At 38.9% G+C, this 20,850-nt stretch overlaps 2 protein-coding genes across 3 annotated transcripts in view; one reads left to right on the top strand and one right to left on the bottom strand.

Annotated features, from left to right (window-relative positions):
- Positions 1–236: 236 nt before the first annotated feature.
- Positions 237–9,963, top strand: LOC109402345 (gamma-butyrobetaine dioxygenase). The gene is made up of 3 exons (XM_019675017.3): positions 237–1,329; positions 8,996–9,304; positions 9,362–9,963. Exons 1-3 carry the CDS (start codon positions 566–568, stop codon positions 9,705–9,707), a joined length of 1,419 nt encoding a protein of 472 aa, XP_019530562.2. The 5' UTR covers positions 237–565; the 3' UTR covers positions 9,708–9,963.
- The window catches only part of LOC109402335 (protein Shroom), an 835,627-nt gene continuing 824,501 nt past the window's right edge, over positions 9,725–20,850 (bottom strand). For both annotated transcript variants that reach the window (XM_062849388.1, XM_029864194.2), the window contains exons 11-12: positions 16,984–17,253; positions 9,725–16,913 (exon numbers count right to left, since the gene is read on the bottom strand). In XM_062849388.1, coding sequence (XP_062705372.1) covers positions 16,650–16,913; positions 16,984–17,253 — 534 coding nt within the window. In that variant the 3' untranslated portion in view covers positions 9,725–16,649. The remainder of the gene's footprint in view (positions 16,914–16,983; positions 17,254–20,850) is intronic.

Genomic DNA, 20,850 nt, shown 5'->3' on the forward strand with positions numbered 1-20,850 from the left:
GCCATATCATTATCACATTGCAAGTGGATTTTGAACTCTTAAATCAGCCAACCAAAATCCATTTCCAAAACGTTTCACTGTTTACATACAGCTCAAAGCGATATCAACAACTTTTTGTCTAGTCATTTCTCCTTTCCCGTACATTCATCCACCTAGAATCCGGTCACCCAGCTGTGGCGCCCTGAGTACATTCTTTCTGTGACGCTTACACCTATTCATTAAAAAAAAAAGTTGTGCTTAACGCTTCACCAGCTGCGCGGTACCGGTTTTAGATTGTCACGAGCTATCACCGACTCGCCGCGACTCACCGCACGCGCACCGTGCTCTGTTTGCGTAGATAGAAATGAAAGTAAACCGTGCCGGTTCCTAGCTGTCTCAATGCTACCGGCTTTGTCAGTATTACTCGAACCACAACTCAGAACAGCACGAACAATTTGAATTCGTGTCTCATTTGCTCTCAACCGGAGTTCTTACAATTCCATAACAAAGTTCAAAGTCCAGTGCGGAGTGGTCACTTCATCAATACGTAATCCGCGATTGACCGGCAGAATCTAATTTTAGAACGATGGCACTTCGAGGGGTAATCGCCACGTCTAGGTTATTGCGCCACCTGCGAGGAAGTTCTGCGTACCTTATCAAGCTGGAACCGTCGTCATCATTGATAACGCGCGCATCAGGTCAATGCCAGCAGCAACACTTTCGCACCATCTACCAAGGAAAGAAATCGCAAAAGGCGGTCAGTGTCAGTGTCAGCGAGCTTGGAGTGGAATCTTCGACGACTGCGATAAGGTCGGCAATTTGTCTTCGTCAGGAAGGTGATGAGTTGCTGGTGGTGGAGCTGGTCAATGGTCAAAAGCATGAGTTCCCACTAGTTTGGCTACGTGATAATTGCCAATGTTCGGGGTGCTTCCATCCGGGATCGCACAGTCGAATTCTGAATTGGGAACTGTTCGACGTGGATAGAGTGCAATTGAAGGCGTGCTCGGTGGATGAAGATGGTGGGCGTGTACAGATCTTGTGGAGTGATGGTCATGCTTCGGAGTTTACCAGCGAGTGGTTGGTTGAGAGGAACTTCTCGGAAGAAAATAGCAAAGAGTACTTGGAGGAGTGGTATAGACCTCCACCGCAGCTGTGGCGGAAGCAGGATTTTGGTGATATTATGAAAAACTTTGAGTTTAAAGATGTGATCGACAGTGACGATGCGTTGCGCGGGTGGATCGAAGCGTTGATACAGTATGGAACCGTGATGATCAAGAATGCACCGTTGACGGAGCAGGAGTGTAGGCGACTGGCGGAACGTGTTGGATTCATACGGAAGACGCATTATGGGTAGGTTTGTATTTGTATTTGGACTATAGGCTGCAAGCCCGTTACTCTACTTAAAGATTAGATAAAACATTCTTCTTTATATTGTCCATTGATTTCTAAAAAATAATCTTAATCTATCTCGAATCACTTCTGTAGTCATATTAAGAGAAATTACATCTTGTAGTCCGTTGAATGCATTCATGAATCTTACAGTAGGCTCATGCTCATGCGACTCAAACAGTATTCGTACTATTAGCCGGTGGTTGAATCAAAAATGCTCGTCCACCGGAAGCTATGCCTAAGCTGGCAGCTCCATCACGGTGGATAGGTGCCCTTGGGCCAGCAATCTACTGTCCCCGAATCTCAACAAACTGCCCAAGAACCCAACTGAGAAAGATCACAATGTATTTTACCGGCATTAACTTTTGGCATGAAATAACGGACAAGAATTAGAACACGGAATGTTTTATCACTAGCCTAGCAAGGCAAGCTGACTCAACTCTTCAGCGGTACATAAAGTTCGAGAGCCTGGGACTAAGTAAAAGTCCGTTGGACTCATTATAGAAAACACAAGCACGTCGGCTCAACGGTGAGATGTTTGTAGTGTTTTGTGGCAACAATGACCTGGTGATTTGGAGCTTGTTCTTTCCCCATCCACCAATGCATAAAATCACGTAGTTCTTTTGCGATGGACTTACTGAAAACCGAACTGATGACTTCTGCATCAGCAGAAAATGGATACGGAGCCTTCTTGATATCCGGAATAAACGTAGCGCTGACATCGCGTCTGAACATCACCTTCCTATTGGCGGGATTCGGTTTCGATACAGGGGCGAAAGTAAGGAGGTGGACGACAATTCAGCACGCACCCTAGGTGTGAAGAAATCGTTCGTACACTGAAAGGAGCCTTGCAGTAACGACAAGCACACAAATGTTTTTAAATTTACCATGGCAAAACATAATCATCGACCCACCAACGCTTCTTGTGTGCGTTTTGTTTCTTCTCACATCAACCGGTTCGATAGCTGAGTGGTAGCGTGCGAGCCTGGTGATGTCAAGATTCTTGTTTCGAATCCGGTTGCCAACAGAAACTTTTTTTAATTGAAAATCGAGTCCATGGTAAAATTGAAAACATAATTCTGTTGAATTAAAACGAAACTCAGTCTGCACAAATTTAGTGGCGTTGTGCATTTAAATTGACCCTCAGAATAGTAATTTTCACCGCAAGCCGCCGTTCAGTGTAGACTAACTTCTAAGACCAAGCCCACTCATGGGCTCCATCAAGCGTTTTAACGTTAAGTAGAGCCCCGAACAAAGAAGCGAACCGCACCGGTCGCTGCTAAGTAGGGCTCAAAAGCGAAAAGTTTACGTACGGTTCGTAGCAGGGCTTAGAATATAGAGACTCGCAAAGTACGGTCTCTATCTGTAGGCTCGTGCGCTCTCTCGCGTTTAGCTCTCTGGGTAGCGTAAAGAGGAGACGAAAGAACATGAGTATGGATTTGTTCAGACTCTAGTTTAATTTAAAAACACTTCATTAATACTTCACTTTTGCAAAAGAAAATAAAAAATGAATAACTCTTTTAAAGAAAAACTAGAAAGGACGAGCAAATTCCTTTTAATTCTACTACTGTGCTTATCTTCGGACAGATAGGCCTATTTCGTCTGTGACTTACAGACTTCTTCAGTGTCAAGTGCTCGACTGAAGAAAACCTCGCATTCGTTGTGGTATTTAGGAGTGTATGTGTAGGTACGTGTGTGGGTAAAAGTGTCGGTATAAAAATGTAGGTACAAAATTGTAGGTACAGATTTGTAAAAAAGGGGGTGTATCTACCTGTTAGAAAACAGGGTGTCAATAAGATACCTAAAGCTAGGAAAATTCCTACCGATTTGGTAGGTAGTCAATTGTGTTTTGTGTATTGTGTAATGTTTTAAACATTACACAATACACAAAACACCGACACTTTTACCCACACACGTACCTACACATACACTCCTAGTATAAATACCACAACGAATGCGAGGTTTTCTTCAGTCGAGCACTTGACACTGAAGAAGTCTGTAAGTCACAGACGAAATAGGCCTATCTGTCCGAAGATAAGCACAGTAGTAGAATTAAAAGGAATTTGCTCGTCCTTTCTAGTTTTTCTTTAAAAGAGTTATTCATTTTTTATTTTCTTTTGCAAAAGTGAAGTATTAATGAAGTGTTTTTAAATTAAACTAGAGTCTGAAGTAAGGTACCCCGGGGCAAGTGAGAATCGGGGGCAAGTGGGACCTATAGCTAGTATTTTTATTATTATTTATTTTTAAGACTAACATTCTTCATGGGAAACATAGGTATCACACCTACGGATACTTTGAATACAAAAAATGTTATTGTTTCAACCATAAAGAGACCATATCCGTTATTGTTGTTCATATGTAATTTTCAATTCACTAGGAGAGATTGACGTGCTCTACTACATTCGCCGTTTAAAAATAAATTTGTCATTATACAAATACTTTTTCGGTTTCAGGATAGTATTTGGAGTTCTTGCAAATGATTTCAAGCGAAAAAGCTGTATTTTTTTTATTAATTACCTTTAGTTTACTGCTCTCACTTGCCCCAGTGCATTTCGCTATCTGGGGTAAGTGGGACCTATGAGAATAAACAAACACAATTTTATGGGTTCATCTCGCCTTGTCCAGCCTAAGTTGAAATTAGCACGAAAGTCAATAAAAATTGACGCGTTAAGTAATCTACTGTTGAATTATACTTTATTACCTCTATTTAGATGATGAAATTCTTGTTAAAAATGGTAAAACCTTGGGTAAAACAAAAAATAATCAAAAGCATGTATTTCTTATGTTTTTCTCTAAATATCTTCCATTATTTTTTCACTTAACGCTGAATAATGAATTCTTTTGAGCATTCAGGAACCGTCCATAAAAAATTAAAATAGGGAAATGACCTTTTAAAAATTCATGATTTAAAAAAAACATTATTTAATGATCGTAAGATTATGTAAGGGAGAAGATATTACTGAAAATCTCGAAACCCCATATTTACTTTTGGCGAGATTCATCAACTATATAAATATAGAGACCAAGTTTCGAAATCTTTTGTCTCTTCACTTTACGGCGCTTTTTGTATAAAAAATCAATTTATTTTGCATGAGCTGCTAGAGTTGATTCAAGTATTTTTTCCTCAGCGATTTTTTATGTGTTACGTAATTTATGCACGATACCATAAACCTCTTCTTATTTTAATCTCTAAAGATAGTCGTTCATATAATAGAGTTATGATTTATGTTAACTTATTTGTTGCAACTTATATTAAGCCCTTTGAACAAAAACTCTGAATAGGTCCCACTTGCCCCGTGAAACGCAGTGAATGAAGATCTGCTACACTTTTCATTATAGGCATAAAATACAGAATTTTGAAATTTTGAAACAGTGTAAATGCACGTTAATAAGTACAAATATACCAACAACGTCTTTTGGGTTCATTTGAATTATTAAAAAAAAATGTGTTCAGAAATTTTTGGCATGACGAAACCAAAATAGCATTTTTTTAGGTCCCACTTGCCCCGGGGTACCTTAACAAGTTCTACTAAAAGCTCTAAAGTAATAGTAAAATGGATTTGTTGCCAGGTATATAGTTTCTAGTGAATGATTTTCTTGTTTTGTATAGGTAGGAATTTATTTTAGTTTGCATCAAATATTTAAAATTTTTATTTTTACTTGCTTTGAAATTTTCAACCAAATAATATCATAGATCGTTACACGATTAACACAACAAATTGTCTGACATACAATTGTGATAGAGTGACAATAAAAACGCAGAAAATTAAAAGGTTTAAATTGACAAGCTTTGCTTAAGTATGTTATGAATTAAGTTTTCCCTTCTTCGCCAATTTTAGGATCATGCATATCGAAAATGTATTGATTTTCTCTCAAAAATAGTTACGATTGTTCATAATCGCACCTTTAGTTTTTGATTCGGTCAATCGTTACGAAACTAATATTTGAAGAAATATATAGTGATTCAGTGAGTTTTGCTATTTTAACACGTACAATACCCGCCAATAATATGGAATCGTTGCAATACTCAGTTGCAGCACCCAACAAGTTTGGCATCACCCAAAATAAGGAGGAAAAATAAAGTAAACCTAGAACCAATTAGGTTGTGGGTACGAGTTGCATTTTGAAAGAGAATTAGGGGGGTCATAAGTGATTTGTGCCTCAAAGACCTGAAATAATCACATTTTAGGGCGATGCCAATTTTTTTTGGGTACTGCAATATTCAGTATGAGTGTTGCAATATGCGATTCCATATTTATGGCGGGTAGTGTACATGTTTGAGCCGGGGTTTCTAAAGTCTAAAGTTTGGTTTCGCACATTTAGAATAATGTCCAAATGAATAACTCGCGAAGTTCGTTCCGACAAGTTCCAAAATTATCGTCATCCGTCGCAGATTCCGGTGTGAAGATGTGCGTATTTTCTAACCCGAAAAGATACCATTTGACGGTTATAAGTGACCACAAGGTTTTCTTTCTTCACTTTCCGGGCTGAGATCCCCCGCTTTGAAAGAGCAGTGCCTCGCGTTTCGTTTTGTGGTGTATATTTCGAAAAAGGCAAAGGAGTTTTGGTTTGATTGCTGTTTTTGAAAATGGTGGTCGTCAGTGGGTAGTTCATCAAATATAAATTTAAAATTGTGAATTAAATAAACGAGACATTAGAAAGTAAGTGTGCGAAATGGGTAACTTCACCCTTGTAGAAACAATAGGGCAAGGCAGAAAAAATAATCTGCGAAGACCCCATGTAAATAACACCGATCATACAGAATAGGAGGTTCGACATTAGATCTATAAAAACAACCCAACAATTGGGGAGATCTTTCCAATATTACATATTTATTCATAGCTCTATTATACACATTTTCATATATTTATAACATATTCATTACATGTACTCTGGATCGTTTGGTACAATATGTCCACGCATCCTTCTTCCCCTGTAAATTCGAGAAGTACCTTGCCGAAAGAAAATATTCTGTACTCCAAGTATTTCAAAGAATCATCTTTGCGCGTAAATACAACGCAGTAGACATGGTCGCTTTGATGCATGTGTCATATCTCTGATATGCTGCAAGCTGCTGCAAGCATCAATATTGACAAGAAAAGTAACACGATTGCTTTCCAGGGCGATTCCGCGTACTGGCTGTGTATGTATGAGATTAGATAAGAGTAGTTACAATTTTTCAAAGATGCTTTGACTGTACCTAACTCTATTCAGATATCATAGAAACACTACAGTTATTATGTTTTTGTAAAAACAAACTTTAATCATACCGATAAAAATCTAAAAAAAGTGTAGTCGAGCTGCCAAGTTTCATCAATTAAAATAGGCGGTGTGCAGGACTGGCATATTGTAGGTTCCTCGTAATAGATAAAGCAAGGTGTTGGATGTTAAAATACAACAATTGTTGTATGAAGTGCCAGAAAGGAGAGTGGGCTCATTAAGTACTTTGACAAATACGCAGTCTACTTCAAGCGCATAGAATCTGCTTCCAACTATGAATATTTTATATACCAGCATCTAAAAGATCGCAATATATATTACGATTTCCGATTGATGCTTTGTAACTAAAAGGTTGTGACTGAGTATAGAATTAGCTGATGTTAAAATACACGTTAATGAAAAAAGGTTGCGCAAACTTATCGCAGACTGTTAGAAGATAGCTTCTACTATGACCAGGATTCAAGAACCTTGACCTACGCGAAGTATTTTCATGGGATTACGGAGAATTCTGGGGTATTTCAATAGTATTAAGTGAGTGCGGGGGCGTCCAAGGGGCTTTAGGGGCAATTCAAGGGATCTCATGAGCCTTTAAAGGGCGTTGCAAGAGGTTTAAGGTATTTTAGTGTCTGCTCTGAAACTTCCTGAAATGCCGCAAATTCCTCCTTAAACTCCCCGGGGACCCCATGTTACGCACCTGAGAGGCTTCGAAACCCCTGAGAACTCCTCCGTAACGCTTCCGTAACGCCTCTGAAGTCTGAATCCCGCACCATATGCTCTGAAACATCTTCAAATGCCTCCAAAATCCCGCTTAAACCCCCTCGGACTCCATGTAACGCACCTCAGAGACCCCAAACCCCCCGAAAACTCTTCTGTAACGCTTCCGTAACGCCTTTTAATCACACCGAAAATACTCTGAAACATCCTGAAATGCCTCCAATATCCCCCTAAAACCCTCTCGGACCCCATGTAACGCACCTGAGAAGCTCCGAACATCCCGAAAACTCCTCCGTAATCCTTTCGTAACGCCTCTTAATTCCGCAGAAAATGCTCTGAAACGTCCTGAAATGCCTTCAAAATCACCCTTAAACCCCCTCGGACCCCATGTTACTCACCTGAGAAAAATGGTCACTCACGCCAAAAATGGTCTCAATCATCCTGAAATGCCTTAAACAATCCTCCTAAACCAAAACCCCTAAAAACGCCTCCGTAACGCCTCTGAAAACAGCCTAAAATGCTTTGAGACTTCCTGAAATGACTCCGAAACCCTCTTAAGACCCACTCGGGCCCCATGTAACGTACATGAGACCTTCGGAACCATCCAAAAACGAACCTGTAACCTTCCTTTGCTCTCCTCTGTAAACACCCCTTGGCCGCCGTTGCAATAGTTTTTGTCATTATTGAATAGTTTTATGCGCAATATTGGTTCTGAGTAGCTTTCCCTCTTTTTATGCAGGGCATAAAAAGGTGCATAAATTAAAAGTGCATAAAAATAACATGCATAAAAAGAGGTTTTAGTGTATATTCCAAAAGAAAATATTAAGAATCTTCGATGGAATTTCTGAAAGATTCCCGGAATTTACCTGGGGTTTCCGCTGAAGATTTTAAGAAATTAAGTCAAAAAACGATACAGCGTAAGCAACTCTGTTATCGAAGTGTTGCTCAGAATTTCTCTGGATTGGTCTGAATCACTCTGGTTTTCCCGAAGTGTTACCTGATACCAGTAAAAAATCAAGCAGTCCTGCCTGATTTCCCACTTCGTAGAGACGTTTCTGAATGGATTTGAACAAAAGCGTTACTCGTTGCACAGTGTCTTGCCTCTAGTTTGGGAACCTATCATGGATTCTCTTAAAAATTTCTTCAGTGTTTTCTATTAGATTTTCATTTTTGATTTAAAAGTTTTGTGAATCTGCCCTAGCAGTCGCGCTAGAACAAGTTTTTGTTAAGTGTTCATTCTTTATGGCGATCGAACAGCAACTGCTTCAGAGATTGCAGCAGGGAACTAGAAATTGTCTATGGATTTCGCAAAAGCGACACAACCGATTGCACTACAAATTTTACTGATTTTGTTTTCAGTTATAAATTTCTCTTGCGGTTTCACAATGAACTCGCATAGATTTTTACAAAATCTGAGATCTAATGCCGTGAAAAGCATGTTTTGCTCATATAAACTTCATTTATCATTGTTTTTACGCTATATATATTCTCTCTATATAAAGTGCCCCCACAACACTGTGGCCCCGGGCCCCCAAATTTGTAAATCCAGCCCTTTTTCCTAGTATAATTTCGATTGTTCAATCATAGAGAGGCAATTATGAATTGTTCGGATTTCTATGCACATAGCACATGTTCATGCTCTCCTGAAAAACGATGTACCTGATATTCTATCCTTTCTCTATCTTTATTCCAGCGAAGAGTTCATCGTCAAAGCTAAGGAGGGCACCAGCAATGTGGCGTACCTATCGACCCCCCTGCAGATGCACACCGATCTGCCCTACTACGACTACAAACCGGGCTGCAATCTGCTCCACTGTCTGGTCCAGTCGCGCTCCGAGGGTGGCCAAAACCTGCTGGCCGATGCTTTCGGCGTGGCGGATTTGATGCGTCGCGAACATCCGGAGGATTTTTGCGTGCTGAGCGAGACGCTTGTCAATTGGACGGACATCGGTGAGGACGAGGGCGGCCAGTTCCATAGTGTTTATCGGGCACCGGTCATTTGGTGAGATAGAGTTGGAATCATGGTTGAGGGACACTGATGTGAATTGGTTCGTTTCAGCGTTGGTCGCGATGGAAATCTGGAGCGAATCAACCACAGCGTCCCGCAGCGGGACAGTTTCTTCAATGTGCCGCTGGATCGTGTTCGGCCTTGGTACCGAGCGATGGCCCGTTTCGTAAAGCTGATTCACCAGGAAGCGGTGGAGTTCAAGACGATGCCCGGGGATATTCTGACGTTCAGTAATGTTCGGATGGTTCATGGGCGTACCGGGTACACGGACACGGAGGTCAATACCCGGCATATCGTGGGGGCGTACTTGGATTGGGACGAGATCTACTCGAAGCTTCGGGTCTTGAAGGGGCGGCGGCTAGACGCTGCGGAAAAGGGAGATGTGAGATTGAACTGAGTTGGGTCGAGTTGGGATTAAATTTTCAAGCGAATTTTTATTCTCTACTCTCGCGACACTGAGAACGGCGTACACTTATGGTTAGAGTTAGGATAACCGTGGAAGAATCTAGTTGCTTCGTAAATTTGATTATTTGCACACATGTTGTAGCAGACCGTAAAGGCTTACGAGATTTGTTTAAGTTTAAGATAGGTTCCTAACGTAGACTCTAAAACGGAAATGATACACTGTAATAAAATTCACCGTAAAATCACAATACTTTTTTTCAAACGGCCGTCGTAGGGTCAAACGCGAAAATTTGAGAAAACCTTCTACTTTGCAAAAGTTCTATACACAGTTTATTGTCTAAGCGCTAGTCGATGAGGAAACTAAAAAGGAATTTAATCAACAGTAACTCTAGGATAAGGTCTGCTGCGGGTATTTATCGATTATTGCAGGTTGCCATACGTCAGGGGAGCCGGGGAGGAAAGAAAAGTTTCCCACCTTTGCTCTCCTTGCTTGGGTAGTAAAATATGATGCCTTTGCTAGCAGTTTGAATAGTGGGCTATCTTTAAGTAAATCATTTAAGCACCTAAGTTTGCCTTTACTAACACACAATCGTACTTTGTTACAGTAGGGACTAATCGACGGACTGACTTACGATCTGATTCTATTTGTTTCTTTTTTTACATTAATGTGAAGTTATCTGTGAAAAGTAACTATCGAGCACGAAGAGAACTGGAAGGGGACAGAGTTTTGGTTATATAGGATAACAAATCACAAAATATATTCTACACACCGGTGAAACCAAATTTCGAACATTTGGTTTCGGGTGGAATGATGTTTTAACTTTTGCGTATCGAACGTCTACGTCACTAACGAGAGTGTTCTTGGAATCCACCAGAGAAATGCAAAGCTATTCAGTTGCAGTGATTTTCTAGACCACAGTTCCCCCTGCAAAAAGAAATACTTCCAAAGATTTCATCAGAAATTTTTCGCAGAATTGCTCCAGAAAATTTTCTAAGGGTTCCTCCAGGAGTTCTTCCATTGGTTTCTTAAGGAACTTTCTCCACGATTCTTCCGGGAATTTTTCCAAGGATTCCTTCAGACAATTTTCTCAATTAATTCTTTCAAGAATTACTCCAGGAGTTTTCTCCAGGATTCCTTTAGAAAGTCCTCCAAGGATTCATTCAAATATTCTTCCATGGATTTTTTTTTATAAATTCTTCAGGATTATTCCAGGAAGTCTTCTAAGGATTCCTGCAGAAGTTCATCCATGAATTCATTCAGGAAGACTTATAAGTTCAGCCTATTGGACGCAGTGGCTTAATTTCCCCAACAGGGGAGGAAAAAAAAGGATACCTGCAGAAATGTTTCTGAGGATTGCACCAGAAATTCTTCCAAGAATTCTATCACGAATTCCACCAAGGATTTCTCAATGAATTCTTCCAAGGATCACTTCAGGAATCTTTCGAGGATTCCACCAGGAGTTCTTCCATGGGTTCATTTAGGATGTCTTCCAAAGATTCCTGGAGAAATTTTTCCAAGAATTCCTTCAGAAATTCTTATAAGGAATCTTCCCAGAATTCCACCAGAAATTCCAAGGACTCTTATGAGGAATTCTTCCAAGGATTCCTTCAGAATTTCTTCCAAGGATTCCAACAGGATTTCTTCCAAGAATTCCACCAGGAATTCCGGAAATTTCACGAGGAATTCCACCAAAGATTTCTCAATGAATTCTTCCAAGGATTACTCCAGAAAGTCTTTCAAGGATCCCTTTAGGAGTTCTTCAATGGGTTCATTCAGGAAGTCTTCCAAAGATTCCTGGACAAAATTTTTCCAAGAATTTCTTCTGAAATTCTTATAAGGATTTCACCAGAAATTCTTCCAAGAATTCCACCAGAAATTCTTACAAGAATTCCACCAGAAGTTCTTACAAGAATTACACCAGAAATTCTAAAGATTTTTACGAGGAATTCCTCCAAGGATTCCTCTTGGAATACTTCCAAGGATTCCTTTAGTAATTCTTCCAAGGATTCCAGCAGGAATTCTTATAAGAATTTCACCAGGAACTCCAAGAATTCCACGAGGAATTCCTTCAAAAATTTCTCAATGAATTTTTCCAAGAATTACTCCAGGAATTCTTTCAAGGATCCCTGTAGGAGTTCTTCCATGTATTCAGGAAGGAAGTCTTCCAAAGATTTCTGAAGACATTTTTCAAAGAAATCCTTCAGAAATTCTTATAAGGATTCCAACAGAAATTTTTCCAAGAATTTTACCAGAAATTCCAAGGATTTTTACGAGGAATTCCTCCAAGGATTCCTTTAGGAATACTTTCAAGGATTCCAGGAATTCTTGCAAGAATTTCACCAGGAACTTCAAGAATTCTACGAGGAATTCCTTCAAAGATTTTTCATTGAATTCTTCTAATGAATACTCTTCTAATGAATTCTTCTAATGAATTTTTCCCACAATTTCTTCAGAAATTCTTTTAAGGATTCCACCAGAAATTCTTCCAAGAATTTTTCTGAGGAATTTCTCCAAGGATTCCTCTAGGAATTCTTCCAAGCATCCCAACAGGATTTCTTCCAAGAATTCCACCAGGAATTCCGAGAATTTCATGAGTAATTCCTCCAAAGATTTTTCAATGAATTCTTCCAAGGATTTCTCAATGATTTCTTCTAAGGATATCTCAAGGAATTCTTTCAAGGATCCCTTTAGGAGTTCTTCCATGGGTTAATTAAGATTGCTGAAGAAATTTTCCTAAGAATTCCTTCAGATATTCTTATAAGGATTCCACCAAAAATTCTTTCAAGAATTTTACCAATAAGTCCAAGGATTTTTATGAGGAATTCCTCCAAGGATTCCTCTAGGAATTCTTCCAAGGATTCCTTCAGAAATTCTTCTAAAGATTCCACCAGGAATTCTTGCAAGAATTTCACGAGGAATTCCTTCAAAGATTGCTCAATGAATTCTTCCAAGGATTACTCCAGGAATTCTTTCAAGGATTTTTTTCCAAGAATTCCTTCAGAAATTCTTATAAGGATTCCGCCAGAAATTCTTCCAAGAATTCCACCAGAAATTCCTAGGATTTTTACGAGGAATTCCTCCGAAGATTCCTCTAGGAATTCTTCCAAGGATTCCATCAGGACTTCTTGCAAGAATTTCCCCAGGAACTTCAAGAATTCCACGGGGAATTCCTTCTTAGATTGCTCAATGAATTCTTCCAAGGATTACTACAGAAATTCTTTTAAAGATCCCTTTAGAAGTTCTTCCATGGGTTCATTCAGGAGATCTTCCAAAGATTCCTTAAGGAATTCTTTCAAGAATTCCACCGGATATTCCAAGGATTTTTACGAGCAATTCCTCCAAGGATTCCTCTAGGAGTTCTGCCAAGGACTCCTTCAGACAATCTTCTAAGGATTCCACGAGGATTTCTTCCAAGAATTCCACCAGAAATTCTGAGAATTTCACGAGAAATTCCTCCGAAGATTTCTCAATAAATTTTTCCAAAGATCACTTCAGGAATTCTTTCGAGGGCTCAACCAGGAGTTCTTCCATGGGTTCATTCTGGAAGTCTTCCAAAGATTCCTGAAGAAATTTTACCAAGAATATCTTTAGAAATTCTTATAAGGGTTTCACCAGAACTTCTTCCAAGAATTCCATCAGAAATTTCAAGGATTTTTACGAGGAATTCCTCCAAGGATTCCTCTAGGAATTCTTTCAAGGATCCCTTTAGAATTTCTTCCATGGGTACACCCAACAAGTCTTCCAAAGATTCCTGAAGGAATTTTTCCAAGGATTACTCCAGGAATTCTGATAAGAATTCCACCAAAAATTCTTCCAAGAATTCCTCCAGAAATTCCAAGGATTTTTACGAGGAATTCCTCCAAGGATTCCTCTAGGAATTCTTCCAAGGATTTCTTCAGGTTTTTTTCCAAGGATTTTTCAATGAATTCTTCTAAGGATTCCACCAGGATTTCTTCCAAGAATTCCACGAGGAATTCCTCCAAAGATTTCTCTATGAATTCTTCCAAGGATTTCTGCAGAAATTATTCCAAGGATTTCTCAGTGAATTCTTCAAAGGATCACTTCAAGAATTCTTTTGAGAATTCCACCAGGAGTTCTTCCATGGGTTCATTTAAGAAGTCTTCCAAAGATTCCTGAAGATTTTTTTTTCAAGAATTCCTTCAGAAATTCTTATAAGGATTTCACCAGAACTTCTTCCAAGAATTCCATCAGAAATTCCAAGGATTTTTACGAGGAATTCCTCCAAGGATTTCTCAATGAATTCTCTAGATATTACTCTAGGATCTACTCTACTCAAGGACTACTCTAGGAATTCTTTCAAGGATCCCTTTAGGAGTTCTTCTATGGGTTCATACAGGAAGTCTTTCAAAGATTCCCAAAGATTTTTTTTCAAGAATTCCTTCAGAAATTCTTCTAAGGATTCCACAAGGATTTCTTCCAAGAATTCCACCAGGAATTCCGAGAATTTCACGAGGATTTCCTACAAAGATTTATCAATGAATTCTTCCAAGGATTACTCCAGGAATTATTCCTAGGATTCCTCCAAGAGATCTTCCATGAGCTTCTTTTCAGGAAGTCTTCCAAGTATTCCCCCAAGATTTTGCCAAGAATTCCTTCAGAAATTCATCTAAGGATTTCACTAGAAATTCTTCCAAGAATTCCTTCAAGGATTGCTCTTGGAACTCTTCCAAGTCTTCTTATCGTTTTTAGAAGGATTGCAGGTAGAATCCGATCTCCTGTTTGTGGAGTTGTCCAAACAGAAATTTCTAGGGAAGCAATTGGAAATATTATTGAGGGATTTCTGTGCAAGAGTACTTGGAAAAACCCATGGAGGAGTTTCTGGTAGACAGTATAAAGAAAAGAACGAAAAAAAATTTGGAGAATTTTTTATATGAATTTGCGAAGGAGTTCATGAAAACATTCTTGGAAAAACCATTTAAGTTTTCTTGAATGAAACACCAAAGTAGTTCCTATAGTTCCTAGAAGAAATACCAGGAGGAGCCTTTCTGAAAATCCCAGAAAGTATCTTAAAGAAATTCTGGAAGTATTTTTTTTGAAAATTTTCGGAAAATTGCTGAGGAATTCCAACAGATTTGTTTTAAATATAGAGGATTCTTCGAAAGAATCATTGGAATAATCCTTGAAAAAACTAAAATAAAAGAAATGATAAAGAAAACATCTTGTAGGACGATTTCTTTGTGAAGTTCTTAGAGGAATCCTAGAAAAATACTGTAGTATCTTAAGAATAGAAATAATACTGTAGTATCTTTAGAAGATTTCTTAGAGGTATTTATGTAGAAATTCTTGCAAAAAATCTTTGGAAGAAACCATGATTTATTTTTTTGAAGTTTTTGATGGAATTTTAAAAGGAATTCAAGAAAAAAATTGGTAATAATGCAAGTAAGATTTTCTCGAGAAATCTTTAGAAGAATTCTTGGAAAAATATCTACAGAAACATTCCGAAGAGCTATTGGTGTATTTGTTAGAGAATTTTTTTAGAAAAATATCTAGAGGAATATTTAGTGGAATATCTGGTCGATCTCTTGGAGAAAACCATGAAGGACTGGACATCTGGAATTCCAAACTGCTAACCGGTTCCTTATGGAAACTTTCAAGAATGGTGACAAATGAAGAACAAACACAAGTAACTTTGAAATGAAATGAAATAGTCGACTGACAAAACATTACACAATAGTCACAGTAGCTATTTGGCTTTAAGAAGGTTTTATAACAGTGTTTAAACCTTATTCTGTTCATTTGAACCATTACAAAACCAAAAAGCTTCAATCCGAAGCATCCCAAGTACCTTAAGTGGTTTTACCAAGGCTCAAAAGCAGTTGCTAATCTGAATTCTGAATATTAAAACCGTAATAAAACCTTATAGGCTACAATGCAGACGTCAAGTACGCAAAAGCTAAATACACGTCTTATAGAGGATGAACAAAACATAAGGCACTGCACACAAAACAACATAATAACTAATAATTTAGGAAAGAGAAGAAAGCCTGAAATGCGAGCAAAAGTAGAGAAATGCGGTGCAAATTTGGAAAATAAACGCACAGAAAATAAAAACACAAACAAAAAAAAATCGGGGTGCACTGAAAAAAACTCTTTGAATTTCAACATCATACATTGAAATGCAAGAACTTTCCGCCTTATCATACACAAACACAGTTTTACTAGTACTAGGTTCTTTGAAAAACGGGGGGATTAAATGTGTCGTAAGTAAACAAAACGAGTAAAGTTAATTGCAAATTTGTAACTTTTACAGAGCAGTCCAGTCTGTGGCTGCACCACTACTAACTACTAGAACTAATAATTCCGCACACGTCTGCTCTAGATGATTCTTTGGGGGCCTAAACGATTGATTGCGTGCGTGGCGCGTGGGTTGTTTCTCTTTGATTTGATGTTTCCAAAACGGTTTCACGAAAGACACTTACTTCGACATAAACGAAAATAATAAACAAACATTAAACTACTATAGGTACAGTACAATAAAATAATTGTCATAATTTACAGAAAATGTACAATGTTCGCGCGCGCGAGAGTCGCTCTAACTGCAGCGACCCCGGCGCCTTAATACTAAATTCTACTCAACAGCCGGTCGAATATTGTTTTACCTCTCTCGGAAGAGAGTTAACTCGGGTTTCTTGGTCACAAAAAAAAAACTCAAATTTCTACACTGGTCTAATTCTAGAGTGTACACTGGAAGTAAATCTCCGACTTCTGGATTGTAGAACATCTTTACTGAAGTTCAGTAAAGTTTTTTGTCGAAATTTGACAAATTTCATCAAATAATTTTGAGCGCCAAAGCCTGCGATTTACTTCCAGTGTATTCCTAGCCGAAACGCACGACTTCATGAGTAAAAAAAAAATCACTTGTTTGTATCTACTTTATCTACAATCCCTAGCCGGGAGTGCCCTAACAAACGGTCAACATTCGCTCTGCACCAGGGTGTCCTTGAGGGCGGCCAACTGCTCCTCCCCGAGTTTGATCTTGTCGGCGATCTCCCGCGAGTCCACGATCAGCTTGGCTTTCATGTTGATGAAGTAGTCGTAGTCGGCGTACTCTTCGATGGTGAGCGATTTTTCCAGTATCTTGGAAATGATCGCCCCCCGCCGATCGATGTCGTCCTTGAGCTGTTTGGCTTCGTCCAGCTGTTCCAGCAGCCGATCCCGCTTGGCCTCGAGGATTTTCTGTAATCAGAAGGGAAAGTCATATTAATTGATCACGTTCAAGATCTATGGTAGGACAGTAGTAACGTACCTTATCCGGGTGCGAGTCGTCCACGATGCAGTGCAGGGCGTTGTCGGTTCGTGCCAGACGGCCGGAAAGCGACAACAGCAACATCGTGATGTAGCCGACGTCGTCGACGTAGGAACGGAACTTGGACGCATCGCTCGGTCGAACCTTTTGGGCGACCTTGAGAGCGACGTCATTGCCGAGCATGTCGTTGGCGTTGCTCTCCTCGGCGATGCTCGTTTGCTCGTTCGACAGGACTAGTAACTTTTTGCCAAGACGTTGGACGAGCTCCTCCTGTGAATAGAAAAGGTATAGATCGAATGATTAGAATAACTGCTGACGTTTTGAGGTTAATATGAAAGGAATATTAGAATAGGTGGCCTGGGTGTGATGATATAATGCCGCTTCAGATTCGCCTGCAGATGGTCAGCTGTTCAATACGTGACCTGTCCATTTACACTTACTTTGTATCTTTCTATCAACTTTCGATCCTTTTTCTATACATACGACTTATGTAGGGTCTGGGACCATCTGGTCTGGGGAGGGGCCTATTTTTTGCACTTGCTGAATAACTTAGTCAATTTTTAACATATTGGCATGAATTTTGGAAAATGATGAGATACGTACCAGTCATGTACCAAAATTGAAGTAAATTGGTTAAAAAACGGCTGAGTTATAGAAGCAAATGTCCAAAATAGGTCCCTCTGTCCAAATAATCCCAGAGCCTATATACATGTATTGTATTGTAAGTGTAGTCAAAGCAAGGATCAGAAGCGGATTGAAAAATTGGAAGCAATGCACTCAAAAAATACCTACAGTAAGGACCCGATTTTGTCAGCCCCATTTTGCGACAAACTTTTTGCTCTCATTATCTTACGGTCACAGTTTAAGCAATTTCTTAATATTTATCATTAAACTACAGCTGAGACGCAAAACATAAACAAATAAAAAGTTTTAAAAACTGTTTTAGTTTTTTAAGAGAGCAAAAAATCCGTTTCGAAAAGGGGCTGACAAAATCGGGTCACTTATATACTTAGTTACTGAGACGGTCTTACGATAAATCGTTTATTGTTCTACTCAGTTTCAGCTAACTCAATGCCAATGAGCGTTCCCACATTTAACGAAAACTGAGTTGAAAAAAGACGTATCAAACGTAAAAAATTTCTCGTTTTTACTTAGGTTAACCAAGCCATGTGAAAATTACAATGTTTAAATGCTTTGAGATCAATGTACACAGCAGAAACACGTGTTCGATGAACAAATTGAGTACATAACTGACACTGATGAAGAATACTAGTGGTAGTCGAAATACGCGTATCAGTCAAAGGAAAAGCATAACAGGGCGCTAATAAATGGTATAAAACTGATTATACGAGGAGGGTATTCTGCTTAGAGGTTACAAAAAGTTGGTGCAAGATCAAATTGAAATTCAAATTGCGAAAAGAAATTTACGTGCTCCAGCGGGATTTGAACTTCCGACTCCCAATTCGCTAGATGGGCGTTTTTTCCTCCAAGCTACGGAACCACAGCATAGTTCATCCAAGACTTTCACCTAAAACTTGCCAAGTTTTTCTGTCAAGAAAGCCGCTAGGAGCATCGTTTGAGATTTCACAAGTATTTCTGAAAGTCTTGTTTGAAATTTCGTCAAAAGTTGATGTTTCAGAAATTAAAATTCCATTATCGTAGTATGGAAGCAAGGAATTCTCCAGTAATTCCTCTATGTATTTTAACCAGAAATTCCCCCGTGAAACACCAGAAATTCCTGTCAAAGGAATTATATCTAGCATCTTTGCAGTAGTTCTTAATAGCAGAAGTCTGACACAGATTCTTCCCCGAATTGAGGATTGAACAATGATTTTTCCAGGTTTTTTTTTCAACAGTTTCTCTAGATTTATCATCCAAAGCTTATAAAGGAAGCAATTCATAAGTATTTTTGACATTTTATTAAGCATCCTGTCTGCGAATATACCTGTGTTTGTTACACATTTCGAATATTTCATTCTTGTAACTTTACGAGGCATTCATCCAGAGATTTCTATATGAATTATGCCTAGAATTTCAAATAAACTTTACTAGGAATTCCTGGAGGAATTCCAATTGAAATTCTTCCAAGAATTCCATAAAAATACTTACGTACAGGAAATCCTCCAGGAATTCTACCATGAATTCCCATGGGAATTCCATGAAGAAATTTCATAAGGATTTCCACTAAGAATGCACCAGAAACTCCAGAAGGAATTCGCCGAAAAATCCAATAAGGAACAAGAAGTTTCCCTAAGGAATCCATCAGTGTTTTTACACGAAAACCCGAATTCCACCAAAATTTCACTGGGAATTTCACCAAGAATTTCTTTAGGAATTTACCAGAATGTCGATTAGGAGTGCTATCAGGAAGGGCACTTGGAGTTTCACCAGGAATTCTACTAGGAATTCCCTCAGATCTTTCACTATGATCTCCATTAGAAATTCATCAGGAATTCCACAAGAAATTCACCTAAAAGTCCATTAAAAGATCCACCAGGAGTTGCACTAGGACTTTCACCAGGACGTGAACTACGAGTTCTATGATAGAACTTCACAGGTATTTCTCTAGGAATTTTACTAAGAGTTTCACTAGAAATTCCAGCAGATCTTTCTTTAGGAGTTCACCAGAAATTGCACAAGGAATTCGCTAGAAAGTTCATTGGGAGCTCCATCAGAAATTACACTACAAGTTTCACTAGGAGTTTCTTGAGGAAATCCACTATTGGCGGAGCAGAACTGGTGTGATTGTTAAAGCACGTGACCATCACGCTGAGGATCTGGGATCGGATCCCACTCACAAAAGTTTTTTTTTTCTTTTGGAAGACAGGTAAAGCGTGGGTCTCGAGATGAAATATCCTATGGCTAAAAATATTGTTAATACAGATAAAAAAGAAAAAGAAAAGAATTTCACTAGAAATTCCACCAGGGACTTCCAATAGGAATCCTCAAGGAATTGACCAGAAAAGCGTTTAGGAACTCCTGCACTAGGAATTCCGCCAGAAACTCTACTAAGAATTCTGCCAATTCCACTAGCAATTTTACCAGTAATTCTACTAGGAGTTGCACCAGGAAATCCACTAAGAATTCAAGCAGGTAGTCTACAGGAAGAGTTCACCAAGTTTCGCAACAAAACTTTGCCCAGAATATCCCTGGTTATTACAGCAGAGTTCCGCTAGGAATTGTAAAGTTGCACCAAGAGTTCTTTTTAGGAGTTACACAAGAATCTCCAACGGAACTTCGACTACAAATATCTTCTGGAATTCCACTGGAACTGTGTTTATAAGATTTTCCATTAGGACTTCCCTTTACAGCAGTTTCTGATATAATTTCTTGGCAAATGCCTAAATACCTTCCTGAGAGAAGTTACAGCAGACATTTATGGCAATATTTTGAATACTAAACAAAACTATTATACCAAAGCAAACCCAGCCGACATACATGTTGATTTTTTTTTAGGAGAATCATAACATACTTAACTCGCTGTATTATGCAAGAGGTATATACTTTGGTTCATATTCATACTCACATACATTCATGGTTTACATGGGCAGCTATTTGTCTCTAAGAGCTTTATGAATAAGGTTCATACTCACGTAGCGACAGGGAGCTACGATATATCGAGTAATGAGTTCTAATACTCTTTCAAGATTTCGATAGTTCTCAAGCATAATCAGTCTAAAACGATTATGAAATCGCCTTAAGCACCCTTAATCGCCCACGAAACTACATGGACCACACCTCTAAGAAGCCATCTAAAACCCCTTTGAAGCCTCCTGAAATCCCCCTACAATGCCTTGAAATGCTTTGTAACCACTCTAACACCGCTTTTCTGAAACATACGCAAACGAAAAGCCTGTGAAATCTCTT

The sequence above is a fragment of the Aedes albopictus genome, chromosome 2 (assembly GCF_035046485.1).
Source record: "Aedes albopictus strain Foshan chromosome 2, AalbF5, whole genome shotgun sequence".
Taxonomy (NCBI): Eukaryota; Metazoa; Arthropoda; class Insecta; order Diptera; family Culicidae; genus Aedes; species Aedes albopictus.

Excerpts from the sequence above, each read along its gene's own strand:
- LOC109402345 (XM_019675017.3), top strand. The coding sequence starts at position 566 with ATGGCACTTCGAGGGGTAATCGCCACGTCTAGGTTATTGCGCCACCTG. Across the intron at positions 1,330-8,995 it reads ATACGGAAGACGCATTATGG|CGAAGAGTTCATCGTCAAAG; the intron begins GTAGGTTTGTAT and ends TCTTTATTCCAG. Across the intron at positions 9,305-9,361 it reads TATCGGGCACCGGTCATTTG|CGTTGGTCGCGATGGAAATC; the intron begins GTGAGATAGAGT and ends GGTTCGTTTCAG.